General features: G+C 42.1%; 1 protein-coding gene across 8 annotated transcripts in view; it reads right to left on the reverse strand.

Annotated features, from left to right (window-relative positions):
* MGLL (monoglyceride lipase) overlaps window positions 1–16,353 on the reverse strand; it is a 282,792-nt gene that overhangs the window by 21,994 nt on the left and 244,445 nt on the right. For 5 of the 8 annotated variants that reach the window (XM_072989545.2, XM_072989547.2, XM_072989549.2 and 2 more), the window contains 3 exons: window positions 15,015–15,151; window positions 10,210–10,320; window positions 3,853–3,942 (listed from right to left, as the gene is read on the reverse strand). In XM_072989545.2, the coding sequence (XP_072845646.2) occupies window positions 3,853–3,942; window positions 10,210–10,320; window positions 15,015–15,151 (338 nt within the window). The remainder of the gene's footprint in view (window positions 1–3,852; window positions 3,943–10,209; window positions 10,321–15,014; window positions 15,152–16,353) is intronic. The other 3 variants (XM_078385255.1, XM_078385257.1, XM_078385256.1) reach the window with 1 other exon arrangement.

Raw genomic sequence — 16,353 nt, forward strand, 5'->3', positions numbered from 1 at the left:
CTTCTGAGTCAGCTATGTGCAGTTTGACACAGTTGAAGCTGTGCACCACAATATGGTGCCAGTAGTGCTTCAGCAGGTCAGCAGAAGATGGATTAAAGTCAAGGAAGAGAAGGCCCTCAAATAAGTCATATACTGTAGTCATGCAGCTGACTGAACGATGCCTAGCTAAAGCAAGGGCAGCACTATTAGACATAGCAGATAAAGATAAGGTATTCATCAGCAGCTTTGCTCTCTTTCAGAACTACATCTGTAACACATTTGGAGTGATATATAGCAGTGGTCCTCAACCTTGGGCCTCCAGATGTTCTTGGACTACAACTCCCAGAAGCCTTCACCACCACCTCTGCTGGCCACGATTTCTGATCCTGATTTCTGAACACTGATATATAGGATTCAACAAACAAGGGGTAAAATTACACAAAATGTCTCAAATCTACCATTTACATTTCAGCTCCTGCTTTGCGAAACTAAACTGCTATGAACACACAAACAAGTCAGGACATTCTTGGAGGACATCCCAATGTTATTTATAGAGAGTCAAAATTGGTCTGGCAGATGAATATATTCAGTATGTAAATAGCGCTTGTTCACAGCACAATCTGAACTTGTGTTCTGTAGATTTTGAATGAAGGTGCTGTAGATTTCTTCCACCAAACTAGACTTTTCGCAGTTCTTGTTTCAGGAGAAATTTTGTTTCATTAGACACAGCAGTATTTTTAACCGCTTGGCATTTCTGGTATATGAAGGTGTATAAGGGAGAAGCCCAAAGTTTAACTCCTAAGTAGTTCAGGAGCAGCTCCTGGAGAGAGGTCCAGTGAATGCCTGCTGGAAGAACAAGGGGAATGGCAGAAGTGGAGGCATCTGAGTACCATAAAACACTGGGTGGCACAGAAACTAATTCTGATGGTGATAAGGATGAGAACTCATCCTTTAAGTTCTTCCTTTTGGATTCTTGAAATGTTGAAGAATTTCTCTTTCACTACTTCTGTTTTTCTAAGCCAGGGGACCAAGAGTCATTGAACAAATATCCTATGTCCAGTCATCACTATATCTTCCATAGTTGTATGTGCAGTGTAACTCTAGCAGTGGCATCCACCAGCACCAGAGCTGGTGAAAGAGCTGGCAGTGCAGCCACCATCAAACCTGAATTTTTTTCTGAAGAAGTTATGATAGAAAGAAATAATCCCTGGAAAATATTCTAGTGGAATTAATAGTTGAAGATTGCGCTAACTTTAGGCAGAATTTGAGACCTGTAGCAACTTTTTCCTGCAGAAGTGCTATGGGGTCCAAGAAGTGATTCCATCTGGCTTGTCTAGAAAATCTTTTATGGCATGCTCAGACATTGTCTACATGTCCCTCTCCTTGATAAACGAAGTATAGGGGAAAGTGGGGAAATTTACTTCAACAAATTTGCATGATGAAGAGACCAAGAAACAATGAATAAAATAGTGGACAAAGACAATGAGAAGAAAATTAAATGGAGCTCTGTAAAAAGAAGTGAAATTCTCTCAGCTAAAGTTCTATCCCTCAAATAAGAATTAGGGAAAACAATCTGATCAATCTTGTCTTTACAGCACCTGGAAAGGAACTCACTGGAAAAGTGAGAAACATATCCTTTGGAAATGCATAGAAGAAAAAGGATAAGATTTCCTACAAAAAAAGGCTTGGACTTGGAACCTTTCAATAGAAGCTCTATATGTACACAAACCCATCTGGGAGGGACATACAGAGGCCACATTGAAGAATTCTGCTACATACGGGGATCAATTCCCATTGTATATCAGGGTGGAAATGGTTTTTTAAAAATCAAATTGATTTAAGTTAAAATTATTTTTAACTGATAGTAAAAATCTGATTTTTAAATTCGAATCATTGTTTTGATGTAAATTAAATCTACCCTGGACATTTTTGCTTGGAAGCTGCCTATGCTGTTAGTCACACTGGTACAAAAATAAACCCTAAAGTTGGAACAGGCTTTTAACCCATTCTAGGTGGACAATAAATAAATTGCCATGTTGTTCCTGGGATGATCTGATAAGTTACAGGTTTTGAGCACCCACAATACTGAGGAATTGAGGAATGACGATTCCTGCCAAACTACCTAAACATTTCACAGTTTGTATTTCAGAAGATACCCAAGCATCAACAAGAGAATTATAGTTATTCAAGTTACTCAGTCAGTATTTATGATGTCTGACGTTATCCAGTAACAGCAACATTCCTCCAAACCCTTTCTCTGTGTCTTGTGTGTTTTAGGAAGAAAAAAAACTAGAAACTGGGCCTTCTCGGCAGTGGCCCCTCGGCTGTGGAACGCCCTCCCAACAGAAATTCAGTTGGCACCCTCGCTGGGTGTTTTTAAAAGACAATTAAAAACTTGGCTATTTAGGCTGGCCTTCCCTCCAGTCAGCTAAGTCTTTTTATTTCTTCTTTCCTTATCTTACCCACCTTGGTAATTTTTTTTCTTAAATTAATTGTTTCAATTAATATAATAACTGTATTTTTAATGATTATATATATTTTATATTGATTTTTATGTTGTAAGCCGCCCCGAGTAGACATGGTCTAGAGGGCCGGGGTATAAATAAATAAATAAATAAACAAACAAACAAACAAACAAACAAACAAACAAACAAATAAATAAATAAAATTGGTAAGTCCAAGACTGAAGCTAATTGATTAGCATTAGAGACATAATTAATGAGTTTTTGAAGCCTTTTCTGGTTGAAAACAGGGTTAATACAGAATGAACCAATTACCTCAGGAGATGGGGAGCCCTCCAACACTGAAGGCGTTCAAGGGAAAGTTACACAGGCACTGAGCAGGGGGTTGGACTCAAAGGTCTGACAGACCCCTTCCAACTCCATTATTCTATATCTATATATACATAGCAGAGTAGCACCTTTTCCACAGTTTTTTCAGCCATGTGTATTAGTGCAAGATTCATGGCACATCTGGACTCAAGGGATGAGAGATGCTGGATGAACAGAAAGTGGTCTTCCAGGGAATTTAATCTATTGGTTCATCTGGCCTAACTTGATTGCCAAGAGGCTCTTCTAGCAAGGTATGGGTCTCTTCCAGCCAAATCCATTGCCTAAAGACTCTTTAACAAGAGTCTGTGTCAAGGGTGGGAAATGTCTTTCAGTCCAAAGTCCATATTCAGTTTCAGAGAAATTTGAGGGGGTTCATTCCAGCAGTAGATGTGACCAAAATTATTATAGCTTAAAGATCCTAGGATTATTAAAACTTAGGAAAAGCATTTCAACCTTGCTTTTTAGAATGGAACGAACCTTGTTACAAAAGCGGGGGAAACTGCTAAATGATGGCGTCATGGATAAGGGGGGCGGGGCCGGACTGCTGGACAAACCTAGGGGGGGTGGATTCAGTCACAGAGCCTGACATTCTTCACTCTTAGTTGTGCACTTGGAATCAGCAATGTGTAACCCTGGGGGTGTAAGCAGTCGCCAAGCCTTTTTGTGGCCCCTCCAGGATTTCTTCTCCCTCCCTTCCCCCTCATCATCAGCCTCCAGAATAACCAAAAAGATTCTTATTGTAATAACAACCTACTTCACAATGGCATGAGCTGGTATACCTTTGCAGGTTTGGAGAGTGGCTTCCTGCGGAGCCAGGGACCACTGATGCAAAACATATGTGGAGGTAGTCATTTCATGCCAGCTGCAATATGAGATTCCTTCTTCCTGTATATAGATGTGCTCTGCTCTGTCCAAAGGCATTTCATTCATTTGTACTAAGAACTTGCTACCCATGGTTCGTTCAGTCAAACTCAGAAGCAAATTCTTGAGAAAGTGCAATTAGGGTAATAAGTATAGGCAGTGTGGTAATAAAAGTACTTACCTCTTTTCTATCCCGTGAAATAACATTTGGGTCAACAGATCCCAGGGAAAGGTTTGGCATGACTAAGTTGAGGATTTTGGCTGCAAAAATCTGAGAGAGATGAATGTAGTTATTAACTTAGAGAGCACAAAAGAGAATTACACTAGAAGTCATCAAGCAGGTGGCATAAATGCTGTTTCACTGCATTACCAGTACCCACAAGCTAAAAGGCATTCTCAATGTGGTGTAGTGGATAAAGTAAATACGACTCTGAGAACAGGGTTCAAATCTCTGCTCAGCCATGGAAACTTACTCTGGAAGTGGAACTGGTAAAACCATTCCTTAAATATCTCATTTATCTTGAAAACCCTGTTAAGGTTGCTACAACTCAGTTCCGACTAGATAGCACAGAACACACAGACAAACACACACTAATTAAAGACCTGTTCCTAAATGGCAGTAAAGAGCTCAGCTCCAAACATACACACAAGAAAGACAAGGAAAATCCCTACCCCTTTACAAGGATCAGCATGATGCAACAAAGTATTTCTCTTACCTACCTCTGTTTAGTGCTAGGACTTCTGCATTTCTTTCTGACCTCACAAAAATAAGTGAAAGAGTCCTTGTTAAGAATATAATACTAGGTGAGCTTGTCACTGCTTTACGCAGACCAGTTTTGCTTCCTGTTACTCTATTTTATTACATCTTATTCCAGATGGGTAGCTGCAGAATTGTAATCTGTACAATTTGCAATATCCATCTACTCCTGATAAGCACACATATTATTCTAAGGGTAACATAAATGAACAAGGAGAAAAACAAGGAAATGTACTGCACACCTGACCTCTAGGAGTTAAATGGTGTAAAAGCGCAGAGTTACTGGAATATAACGTTGCCAGGAGAAGGACGGAAAATGTCTTTTTCTCCTGCTAATAGGACTCCACAAAGGCCAATACTTAAAATTCTCCTCTGATCTTCTGAAAATTACCTTCTAATTAAATAGTCATCAGTTGAAAACAATGACAACCAAGAAACCCAGAAGCTAGGCTTTTGTCTTCTAGCTTATTTGAACAGCACGTAATTGCACCCAGAGACTCTTCTGGCAATGATGTAAAATGGACAGTGCGGTCTTGATAGTGATGAATCTATTAGACACAATCAGCCTCACAACGTTTGGTGATCCTCTTGCATCAAAGATGCTAGGAGTTTGGGAAATTATACTATATTATATAAGATTAAAGAATGAAATTAAACTTCTTCCAAAATCACTAAGAATCAACATAGTCTCAAAGCTGAGGAGAATTTATTTACAGATGATGCATGTGACCTTGCTGCTAGCTATTCAATGCTCCTTTGGCACTAAAGACTCCACACACTACATTTAAAATTCAGGCCCTCCTCACTGTAACTCCCACAGCTTATGGACCTTCTGAGCAACAGTATGTTTTTTTGTTTAGTCGTTTAGTCGTGTCCGACTCTTCGTGACCCCATGGACCAGAGCACGCCAGGCCCTCCTGTCTTCTACTGCCTCCTGGAGTTGTGTCAGGTTCATGTTGGTTGCTTCGCAGACACTGTCCAGCCATCTCATCCTCGGTCGTCCCCTTCTCCTCTTGCCATCACACCTTCCTAACATCAAGGTTTTTTCCAAGGACTCTTTTCTTCTCATGAGATGGCCAAAGTACTGGAGCCTCAGCTTCAGGATCTGTCCTTCAAGTGAGCATTCAGGGTTGATTTCCTTTAGAACTGATAGGTTTGTTCTCCTTGCAGTCCAGGGGATTCTCAAGAGCCTCCTCCAGCACCACAATTCAAAGGCATCAATTCTTCGGCGGTCTGCTTTCTTTATGGTCCAGCTCTCACTTCCATACATCACGACAGGAAAAACCATAGCTTTGACTATTCGGACTTTTGTTGGCAAGGTGATGTCTCTGCTTTTCAAGATGCTGTCAAGATTTGTCATCGCTTTCCTCCCAAGAAGAAGGCAGCAATCCATGAAGAAGGAGCAACAGTATATGCCACTTCAAATACCAACTGTGTTGGCCATGGTTTATGGCAAAATGAGAAATGATGGAGGTTCAAACATTAGCCTTGGTGAGTAATGTCTGAACTTCTAGTACCTTTGCGATGTTATTTATAAAAAGAAAATAAGTCTTTGCTTGTACAAAGCTTGGATAAGTTACTTTTTGGGCTTGAACTTTCAGAATCCCAGAGCTAGCTTAATATTGGTAATGCTATCTTGGGACTGGGAACTCTGGAAGTTAGCATTTAAAAAAAGAGAGATTTCCAAGCTAACAACATGCAAAATGTGGTTTAGTGTCAAACCTCTGAAAAATATATTAACATTGATATCAGCCTAAGAATTAGCATCCTGTTGCCTAAACACACTACGGAAGGGAAATTATGTAAACATCTTCTGCCTCTCTGACAGGTTCCCTGTCACATCCCTGTTCTCACATTGGTTGCAGATTTCATCACATGACAGGGAGCCTTCCATAGCAAGGTGGTCACTTAATGGGACTCCCCTTTTGTTACCTTCTGTGTTTAGCCAACAGGGTACAGTATCTGCCCATGGCTTTAACACCAAGACAGCCTAATGAATAATTCTGGTGGACTCAAACATTTGACTGCTATTTATGACATTTTGCTCCAAGGCCCCTCCTTGAAGAGGAAGCTAGTGCAAGTATGTCTGGGCAGATGCTTTGGTGGGACATTTTTTCTAGGCGGACCTTTATTTTTCCTGACCATATGGTCTGATGGAGGGCAGGGTTTCAGCTTTAAAGCAGGAGGAGCAGGAGCGCGCGCCTAATGTATTGACATCAGAAAGACTCGCAATCAAAGAAAAGTGGAGGAATTTGCCCAAGCACTTCAGGAAACCCTTCCAGGTCCGGCTGATGCAAATGCACCTGAACGATGGGAAAATTTACAAGAATGCTGTTTATAACACTGCCTTGTCCACATTTGGCAAGAAGACCAAAAAGACGGCCAACTGGTTCGAAGCCCATTCGGAGGAGTTGATGCCAGCCATCAAGGATAAGAGGAGAGCTCTAGCAGCATACAAAGCCTGTCCTAGTGAGTACAACCTGCAAGCTCTTCGAGCTGCTCGCAGCCAAGTCCAAAAGGCTGGCAGGAGATGTTCCAACGATTATTGGCTTCAGCTCTGCTCTCAGATACAGATAGCAGCAGACACAGGTAACATTAAAGGAATGTATGACAGGATCAAGCAGGCTTTAGGTCCAATACAGAAGAAATCTGCTCCCTTGAAGTTTGCTACAGGTGTGATCATCCAGGACCGAGCACAGCAGATGGACCGTTGGGTGCAGCACTACTCTGAGCTATATTCCAGAAAGAATGTAGTAACTGAAGAAGCATTAAACAACATTGAGTGCCTGCCTGTCTTGGAAGAGTTGGACAGCGAACGAACCTTAGCAGAAATAAAAGCGGCCTTGGATTCCCTCGCCTCTGGCAAGGCACCTGGAAAGGATAACATCCCTGTTGAAGTGCTGTAAAGACATCATCACCACTGAACTGTATGAAGTCTTTCGTCTTTGCTGGAGGGAAGGTGGAGTACCCCAGGACATGGAGGATGCAAACATTGTACAAGAACAAACAAAGGAGACAGGGGTGACTGCAATAACTACCCTGGCATTTCTCTTCTTAGCATTGTAGGGAAGCTGCTTGCCCGTGTTGTGCTGAAGAGGCTCCAGGTGCTTGCAGACAGTCTATCCAGAATCACAGTGTGGACTTCCAGCCAACAGATCCACCAATGACATGGTATTCTCCCTCAGACAGTTGCAGGCGAAATGCAGGGAACAACAACAGCCACTCTTTGTGGCCTTCATAGATCTCACAAAGGCCTTTGATTTGGTTAGCAGGGATGGCCTTTTTAAAATACTTCCCAAGACTGGATGTCCACCTCAACTCCTTAACATCATCAGGTCCTTTCATGAAGGAATGAAGGGCGCCGTAGTTTATGATGGCTCAACATCAGATCCCTTTGACATCCGAAGTGGAGTGAAACAGGGCTGTGTCCTCGCACCAACCCTTTTTGGGATCTTTTTTGCTGTCATGCTGAAGCATGCCTTTGGAACAGGCAACAGAAGGTGACTATCTCCGGACTAAATCAGACGGAAAACTCTTTAATCTCTCTAGATTGAGAGCAAAGACCAAAGTCCAACTGAAATGCATACCGGACTTCCTCTTCGCACATGATGCAGCCATTGTTGCCCATTCTGCTGAAGACCTCCAACAACTCATGAATCATTTTAGCAAGGCCTGCCAAGACTTTGGACTAACAATCAGCCTGAAGAAAACACAAGTCATGGCCAGGGCGTGGTCTCACCTCCCTCTATTACCATCTCCACACAAGAATTGGAGACTGGCCATGACTTTGTGTACCTTGGCTCAACAATCTCTGACACCCTCTCACTAGATGTCAAGCTGGATAAATGCATCAGGAAAGCAGCTACCATGTTCTCTAGACTCACAAAGACAGTATGGCTCAATAAGAAGCTGATGACACATACCAAGATCCAGGTCTATAGAGCGTGTGTCGTGAGCACACTCCTGTACTGCAGTGAGTCCTGGACCCTTTGTGCACGGCAGGAGAGGAAGCTGAACACCTTCCATATGTGTTGTCTCCAACACGTTTTTGGTATAACCTGGCAGGACAGAGTTCCAAGTAGAGTACTCCTAGAACGAGCTGGAATTTTTAGCATGTATACATTACTAAAACAGCAACGTCTACGTTGGCTTGGGCGTGTCGTGAGAACAGCTGACGGTCGGATTCCAAAAGATCTCCTATATGAAGAATTAGTGCAGGGGAAACGCCCCAGAGGGAGACCACAGCTGCAATACAAGGATATCTGCAGGCAGAATCTGAAGGCCTTAGGAATGGACCTCAGCAGATGAACCCTGACATCTGAGCATTCAGCCTGAAGGCAGGCGGTGCATCATGGCCTCTCCCAATTTGAAGAGACCCTTGTCCAGCAGGCTGAGGCAAAGAAGAAGTCACAAAAGCAGCAAAACCAGGGAGCTGGACAGGGGACAGACTGGATTTGTCTTCAGTGTGGAAGGGATTGTCACTCTCGAATTGGCCTTCTCAGCCACACTAGATGCTGTTCCAAGTCCTCCATACAGAGCACGTTACCACAGTCTTTCGAGACTGAAGGATGCCTATGATGATGATTTTGTATAATGAATGGTATTGTCCATCTGTGGATTCTGGAGTTTCTTTCTTTCTTTTTTTAAAGATAAGTGGCATTTAAGACTTAAGTCATGCATATTATTAATGGCCAATCAACTGGACTGGGAATGGGACAGCTATGACAGATCACCATCATTTAACTGATGGTTTGGGAATTAAGAAAGAGCAGCAGGTTAGCAAAAGGAGGTGGGTAGAGCTGGCTCCATTATATATTTCCCACCCCTATGGTTCTGGCCTGAGGAGAGGAAGTCTTAATACTCCCTCACAACAGCTTCCAGTTATTGAGATCTTTGTCACACATCCTTAATGGATAAAGATCTGGGAGTAGCCGATGGAACTCCCAGTAAACAAAGTTGAGAAGTGGAGGGTGGTAGCAAGAAGTGTTTTCTGCCAGGATATTGTTGGTAGAACAGGTTCATTCTGGTACACACCATACCAGGTGCTGGTATGGAAGTATGATATGCAGTATGCACAAAAACTATTAAAAGATTTCTCCACCATAAATGAACAGCTAAAAACAGAGACTAAGTAAATGCACCTGTGTTTTTTGTTAAGCAATGCCAATACTTTTTCCTATCTGAAGCCCAACTGATGTGTGCATCCATTTAAACATATGTACTCTTATAATGGCCTATGAAGGTAGGCAGACTGACTACCTCCCCCGTTTCAAACACACAGAGACAGAGACGCAACCTCCAAATCCCTCTACCCAACTGGATGGAAGTTTTATGTCATAAGGTGGAATTATGAATGCTAAGTGTCCTTCCATTTGCAGTGACTTTGTAAAAGCAACCCTGACTCTGGTATACCGTGACTGAAAAGCAGCTTCAGAAAGGAGCGTTTCCAAGGCAAAGCAAGAAAAAAAGGCAACAAGTTATGGTCTCATCTGTTTTTCTGCTTCAAATGGTACCTTTCCCCTGCTGCTTTTTGTAAGAAAAAGCTATTAGTAAGATTTTCCTCTTCACATGTAACAGATGTTTAAGCCTCTCATCTTTTCCACTGACCACAAGCCTTCCTCTGAATCCATTCTTGCATTAACAAGATTAAAGTTTTACAATGCATGTAATTGTAGTGCAAATCCACATGTATAACTGGAAGGACTGGGAAAAGACAGGTGTGAGATGCTTAGCTGACATTTAGCTGGTGTGCTGGAAATTCATTTCCTTCCAGATCTTTACCTTGATTGGTGTCGCCACTTCTGGGCTCGCAACGACTAATGGAGAAATTAATACCATGCCTGTAAAGTCATTTGGTCTTTCACATGCGGTGAGGATGGCGATGGCTCCTCCCTGCAACAAGAAAAGCAAGAAAATGTTTTGAATAATGGCCTGGATGGCTGTTGTGAGGCTTCAGCTCAGGAGAGCAAAGACAGATTTGAAGCACTTTACAAAGAGGCACAGTAACAAGGTCTCTGCCCCAGGAATCCTGACAATTTGTTCTACAGAACTGATGAGCAACCATCCAGCAAAAGCTATTCACTTGAATTCCCTACTGCACACAGCAAAAAGTCCAACTTAGCTCAGGCCTCATTTTCATGTAGAATTGATCTTAACTGGCTACAATGGGTCTTTCTTTCAGGTTTCAAAGTGACTGTGAAGTTGGCAAACTCGACTTTTACATCATTGGTGCAAGTGTGCGCCTCTTGTACAATTCACCAGCTGGTCTTAGCGTGGCAAAGTGCTTACAGCTGTGCCTCAAAAAGGGTTCCAATGATCTGGAGACTCCAGAAAACTCAGAGCACCATGCTGGCAAAAGAAGCTGTCCTGAGGATCAGCATACAGCCAGGATGTGAGGGATCAAGTTCAAACTCATTCATGTATATCAAACACAAACTAGTTACATAAAACATAGGAGAAAAAGGGGGAGTAAATGCCATTAATTACTTCATTTGCTATTCAGAAACATGGCAGTTGGAAGAAGTTAAGGCTGTGTTGTTCTAGGTGTGCAGAAAGGACATTTGATTCCTATTTATGTAGAAGAAAGGCACAAAAAGTCAAGAACAGAAATGTGCACCAGAGAATGAGTGGAAGAAGCCACTGAATTACGGAATGATGCAAGAAGAAAAACTGAAATAGCAAATAAGCGGACAGACAAATAGGCAAGCCAAGGCAGAATGAATAAAAACGAAGTCCAAAACAGAAAACCAAAAGAACAGGAGAATGTTAGCCCACTGTATACCTACAGTATAGGTGGCATCTGAATGAAGTGGGGAGGAGGTCCCCGCTGAAATTCTGTAATGAGCTCTGCCCATTACTTAAGAGTGTCAATTACTTCCTGATATTCAAAACCAGATTCTTAAAACTCCACTAAAAAACAGTAGCTCTAAGGTCATAAATATGTCTACTGGACTACAACAGTCAGTGGTTTACCCTTTATTTGGTTTTGGTCAAATATCTACATGGAAGAAAGACTTGCATTGTGTTCTATCTGCTGATTCAGTCTGGCCAGGAGAGGTTCTGCCACTGGGGGCATAGCTAGCAGGCACAAACTTGCTCCCCTATATTTGGTGAATGTGCTGTCTGTGTTGTTGCTGTTGTTGTTATGTGCGGTCAAGTCACCTCTGATTCCTGGCAACCCTATGAATGAGTGATTTTCAAAATGTCCTGTCCTCAACTGTCCTGTCCTCAGCTCTTGTAAAATCAAGTATCTGGCTTCCTTTAGGGCAGTGGTCGGGGAACACGGGTAAATTACCCCAAATGGCGTAAACGTGAAACTCCTGGGGGTAATGAGCAGAGCGCTATCCCCCTCATCCTCAGTTCTTTCAGAGATCGGAGATAAGCCTGCTTGATTCGTTACAGCTGTGGAAAAGATCCGGGAATCAATCAATGGGGGGGCTTGTGAATGACTGCTTCCTCCGGAAATGACTGCAAGCAAGCAGGAGGCGGGAAAGGATCAAGTTAACGAGGGGAAGGAAGGTGCGAGAGACCGAGGGCTTTATCAAGCTTATTTAAAAGTATGGAGAAAATGGATGGATGAAGGGTGGGTGGGTGGGTGCACGTGTGTGTGTGTGTGAGAGAGACTGACTCAAAACTATGAAAAAAGGAACAGGCAAGGCTTGAATTAAGGTGGGGAAAAGGGTGGAGGATGGGTGGGTGGGTGAATGTGTGTTTGTGTGTGTGTGTGTGTGTGTGTGTGTGTGTGTGTGTGTGTGGGAGAGAGAGAGAGAGACTGACTCAAAACTATGAAAAGAACAGGCAAGGCTTGAATTAAGGCATGAAAAAAGGGTGGCTTCCTCAAATACTGTATCATTTTCTTCCTTTCAAATCAAGGGGGTAATGTTGGCTTATAGAAATCTTTTGGGAGGTAAAAGATAAAAAAAGTTCCCTGACCCCTGCTTTAGGGAGTCAGTCTATCTTGCATTTGGTCTTCTTCTGCCTTCTCATGATGTGCCCAAAATATGACAGCTTCAGCTTCAACATTTTTCCTCCAGAGATATTTCAGGCCTAGGACCCACTTGATCCTCTTTCTGGTGGTCCAGGTTGTCTGCAAAGCTTTCCTCCATTCAAATGAATCATTTTTTTTTCCTGTCAGCTTTCTTTACTGTCCAGCATTCACACTCACAAATAGTGATCAGAAATACAAGAGTATGGATGATCTTGGTCTCTAGTAAAACATCCTTACACTTGACGATCTTTTCTAATTCCTTCATTACTGCCCTTACAAGCCTTAGTCTTCTTGCAATTTCTTGGTTGCAGTCTCCATTTGGATTGATGTTTGAACCAATTAAGAGTAACCAGTAGTAGAGGATGAAAGGGGGCCTTTGCAGTTTAGGATAAAGATCTCTGTAAGAAAATACAGATCATGGGAGTAGGTCCAGCACTCCAAGATCCAGAGATGGATGTGTATGGCCCCTAGACCTCTGGGAATTGCCCATGCTTCTTTTAAGAGACAGGCATAAAACCAAGCCCACTGTATCTGCTGTGCAGAGGATGACCACCATGTGGTCTAGCTTTTTCAAGCTTTCAAGCTTCTGGGAAGAATTGGTCTAAGGAACTTTTAAATTCCACCCTTTACAATTAGCATCATTTTCTTTTTTTAATAAATGAATAAATTAAACATCCCAGTATTATTTAACAATATTTGACCAATCAGTCTCTCAAGTTCTTTATGTTTTTGTTTGTTTGTTGAACTGATCGAGTACCAAGTCTATCTTGGGATTCACATTGCTGTGTCTTGTTCAGTGTGATAGTCGGTATCCGTCATCAGGAAACACAAGTGGTCAGCACGGGTCACAAACAATTGGTTGCCCAGGAAATCCTTGGAGAACAATTATGGTGCTGAAGAGCCACAATCAAATTTCCATACAAAAGAAAGAGAGGTTACTTACCTGTAACTCTGGTTCTTCGAGTGGTACTCTGTGAATTCACACTAATGGGTTCGATTAGCATAAAGCTCTAGAATATTCCGGAGATCTCTGTGCATGCGCAGAATTAACCCATTAGTGTGCATTCATAGAGACCACAAAGAAGAAGCAAGATTAATATATCTGCCTTTATTAGGACGAAGACCTATATATCAATACGTTTGCTACAGCCTACTTCCCTTGAAAGGCACACTGTGCGCTTCAAACCAGACATCCTTTTCATCCAAATGAGTCACTTTCTGACGAGTGATGGGTAAACTCCTCTTGGCTCATCTCAAAAATCATTGTTTTCTTTGAAGATGTGCTAGGGGGGCAGGGAGAGAATAGCCGTATGAAATTATTTTAGTGTGTCTTCTGACAACCATCAATTTTCCCTCCTTCCAATCCTAAAAAAAAATTAGCTCTGAAAAAGATAGGTCTTTCAAAGAGACGGGGGAAGCCAGACTGAACCGGAAATGGTGACGCATAGTTACTCATCCAACTAGGAAGAATTTGGAGCTTGCAACTGTCTTTGTCTCCTAATGCAAATACAACTGTGGCCTGGATTAGAATTCACTGGGGTTCCAGAAAGGCTCCAAAGTGATGGAATAAAGTAGAAGACATGTTTCAACTTTTCCCGGTTGCACAATTGTGCCAATCACTAACCCTGATCAGGGGCTGAAATGGAATGACCAATAGGAGACTTTCACCTAACAGACCAGTGGTCTTTAAAACATGTTGCATTTCATCCTATTTGAAACGTTATGGTTGGCTGTGGAACCAATTTATTTTCTATCTTGTTTCCTAGGGCAGTGCAGCACCTTACTTTATATTATATGTTATTACAATAAAAAATTTAATATTAACTGCATTGGGGGATCAGTTACTGAAGGTAGCTTTGTATAATTCTGTTTTCCCCAATTTCCTGAACATCAGGAAGGAAGGCGCTTGGTGTATCTCAGTTAGTAGCTTATTCCAAAGATGGGGGGCTACCACAGAAGAGACCCAATTCCTTGTTCTCACCTTTTTGTCCTCCCTTGGTATGGCCAATTTTAGTAACCTTTTGAGAGGAGCCGGTGAAAATAGTTACTGACTACTGAGAGAGACATTCCGACAAATATTGAGGTCCTAAACAACTAAGGGCTTTATATGTCACAAAGCACCTTGAACTGAGCATGGAAACTGTCAGGAAGCCAATGAAAGCAAACCAAGACTGGAGATCCATGATCAAATTTATCAATCACAGAAATCAGTCTGGCCTCTGCACTTGGGACCTGCTGAAGTTTTTGTACTGTTTTCACGGGCAGCCTCATGTAGAGAACATTACAGTAGTCTCTTTTGGAGATTACCAATGTATGAACCACTGTAGGGATTTCTTACTCAGAGAGGGACACAACTGGGCAATCTGTTTTGGGGGCAAATATTTTTTGGAAAAATATTTTTGGAACTTCTGGTTTGATAGTTCTTTGGTGACCAAAGAGAAACAAGAGATGTGGGTGGTGTGTGTGTATTGCACAATCGTTCATGGCCATGTCTGTTGGCAGAATATAAGCCCAGTCTTGTTCCTAGTATCCACAGGAGACAGAAAAGGCATCTAAGAGGCAAAGGTTCCATTAAATAGGATTAGTGCAGCTTTCTTACCATGGAGTGCCCAAGAAGGAACACAGGGAGGCCTGGGTGATCTTTCTTCATGAGGTCAATGTGCTGCAAGCAGTCTCTCACAAACACATGGAAGTCTGACACAACCATACGGTCTCCTTCACTCTGCCCATGGCCAACTGTGGAAGGGAAAGGAAAAACTGCTTGGTATTAAGCACATATGGATATCTTGATTGTAAAGATGTTCCAGGCAGGACAGCATCTGAAGCCCAAAAGACAAATAAATGAGGCACCTGAGGTACATAATATATTTGTGTTCATGGACAAACAGCTTTTTGCATATCAGTCTATGACTCTAATGTTATTCAGCTACTCTAGAACACAACGTGATGTCTTTCTAGTCTTTGCCTGATATTTCTAGTTAACAGTGACCATCTGACAAAATAGACAAAAGGCTGATACAAGATGTATTGCTCTGTGCAAATAAGCACCATGCTCTTGACAAGATTGCTAAGTTTGGCAGTATTAAGAACCTGTTGGTGGGATCAGGAGAAGTTTGGTTATCTTCCAAACGAAACCAGAAATACGGCCATCTCTCAAAACTGACAACTAGGAAGGTCTTTTCTTTGTTGGATCTGGATGCACTTTTCTGCTCACTGACTGTCTGCCTTCTCTGCCAGTCATCACGACTACATGACTACTTGTACACAACAACAAAGAAAGCAGGCTATTTTCCAGGAAATATGTATAAATGATTGGCTGCCAATGCTGTGCTGCAACTATTCAAAACATGCAGCTTGAAAAGAGATGCAGATTTTTTCTGGGAAAGGCTAAAAGGACATTTCTGATTCAAAGGCAACAGCTGTTTTGATCCAAAACTGCAGACTGGAGGGAGGGAAAGAACTGACAGTTACGGAAACGATCAGAAGGGTGGAACCTAAAATAAAGGGAGATAAGGAAATGCAGGAGCAGCAAAAGCTGGGAAGAAGAGTTGTCAACTCTTCATGTGAATTTCAGTGTACCTACCTAATTTGAGGAAAAAGGAACATAAGGATACTAAATGACTCTCTAAGACATGGCATTCCTGTCTCTTGTTTTGTTTTTAGCAACAAGAATTGTACGCTTTCCTCAGCCTAACCTTTGGGTATCTCAGGCAGCCAGTGAATTTTATTTTCTTCCCAACACCAATGTAAGTCCACTGAATTCAACAGGTGTTATCCCTGGCCTGCATAAGGGCAAGCTGGCAATTGCAGGAGCTCTGTAATCAGAGCATTACATTCAGCCCTTGGTGACTTGTATTCTGGCCTCAAAACCTCATGGGAAGAGTTTACACATGTAAGTGTAAGAAAATGTAAATGGATGTCGGATTGGGCAAGATATC

The sequence above is a fragment of the Pogona vitticeps genome, chromosome 2 (genome assembly GCF_051106095.1).
Source record: "Pogona vitticeps strain Pit_001003342236 chromosome 2, PviZW2.1, whole genome shotgun sequence".
NCBI classification, from domain to species: domain Eukaryota; kingdom Metazoa; phylum Chordata; class Lepidosauria; order Squamata; family Agamidae; genus Pogona; species Pogona vitticeps.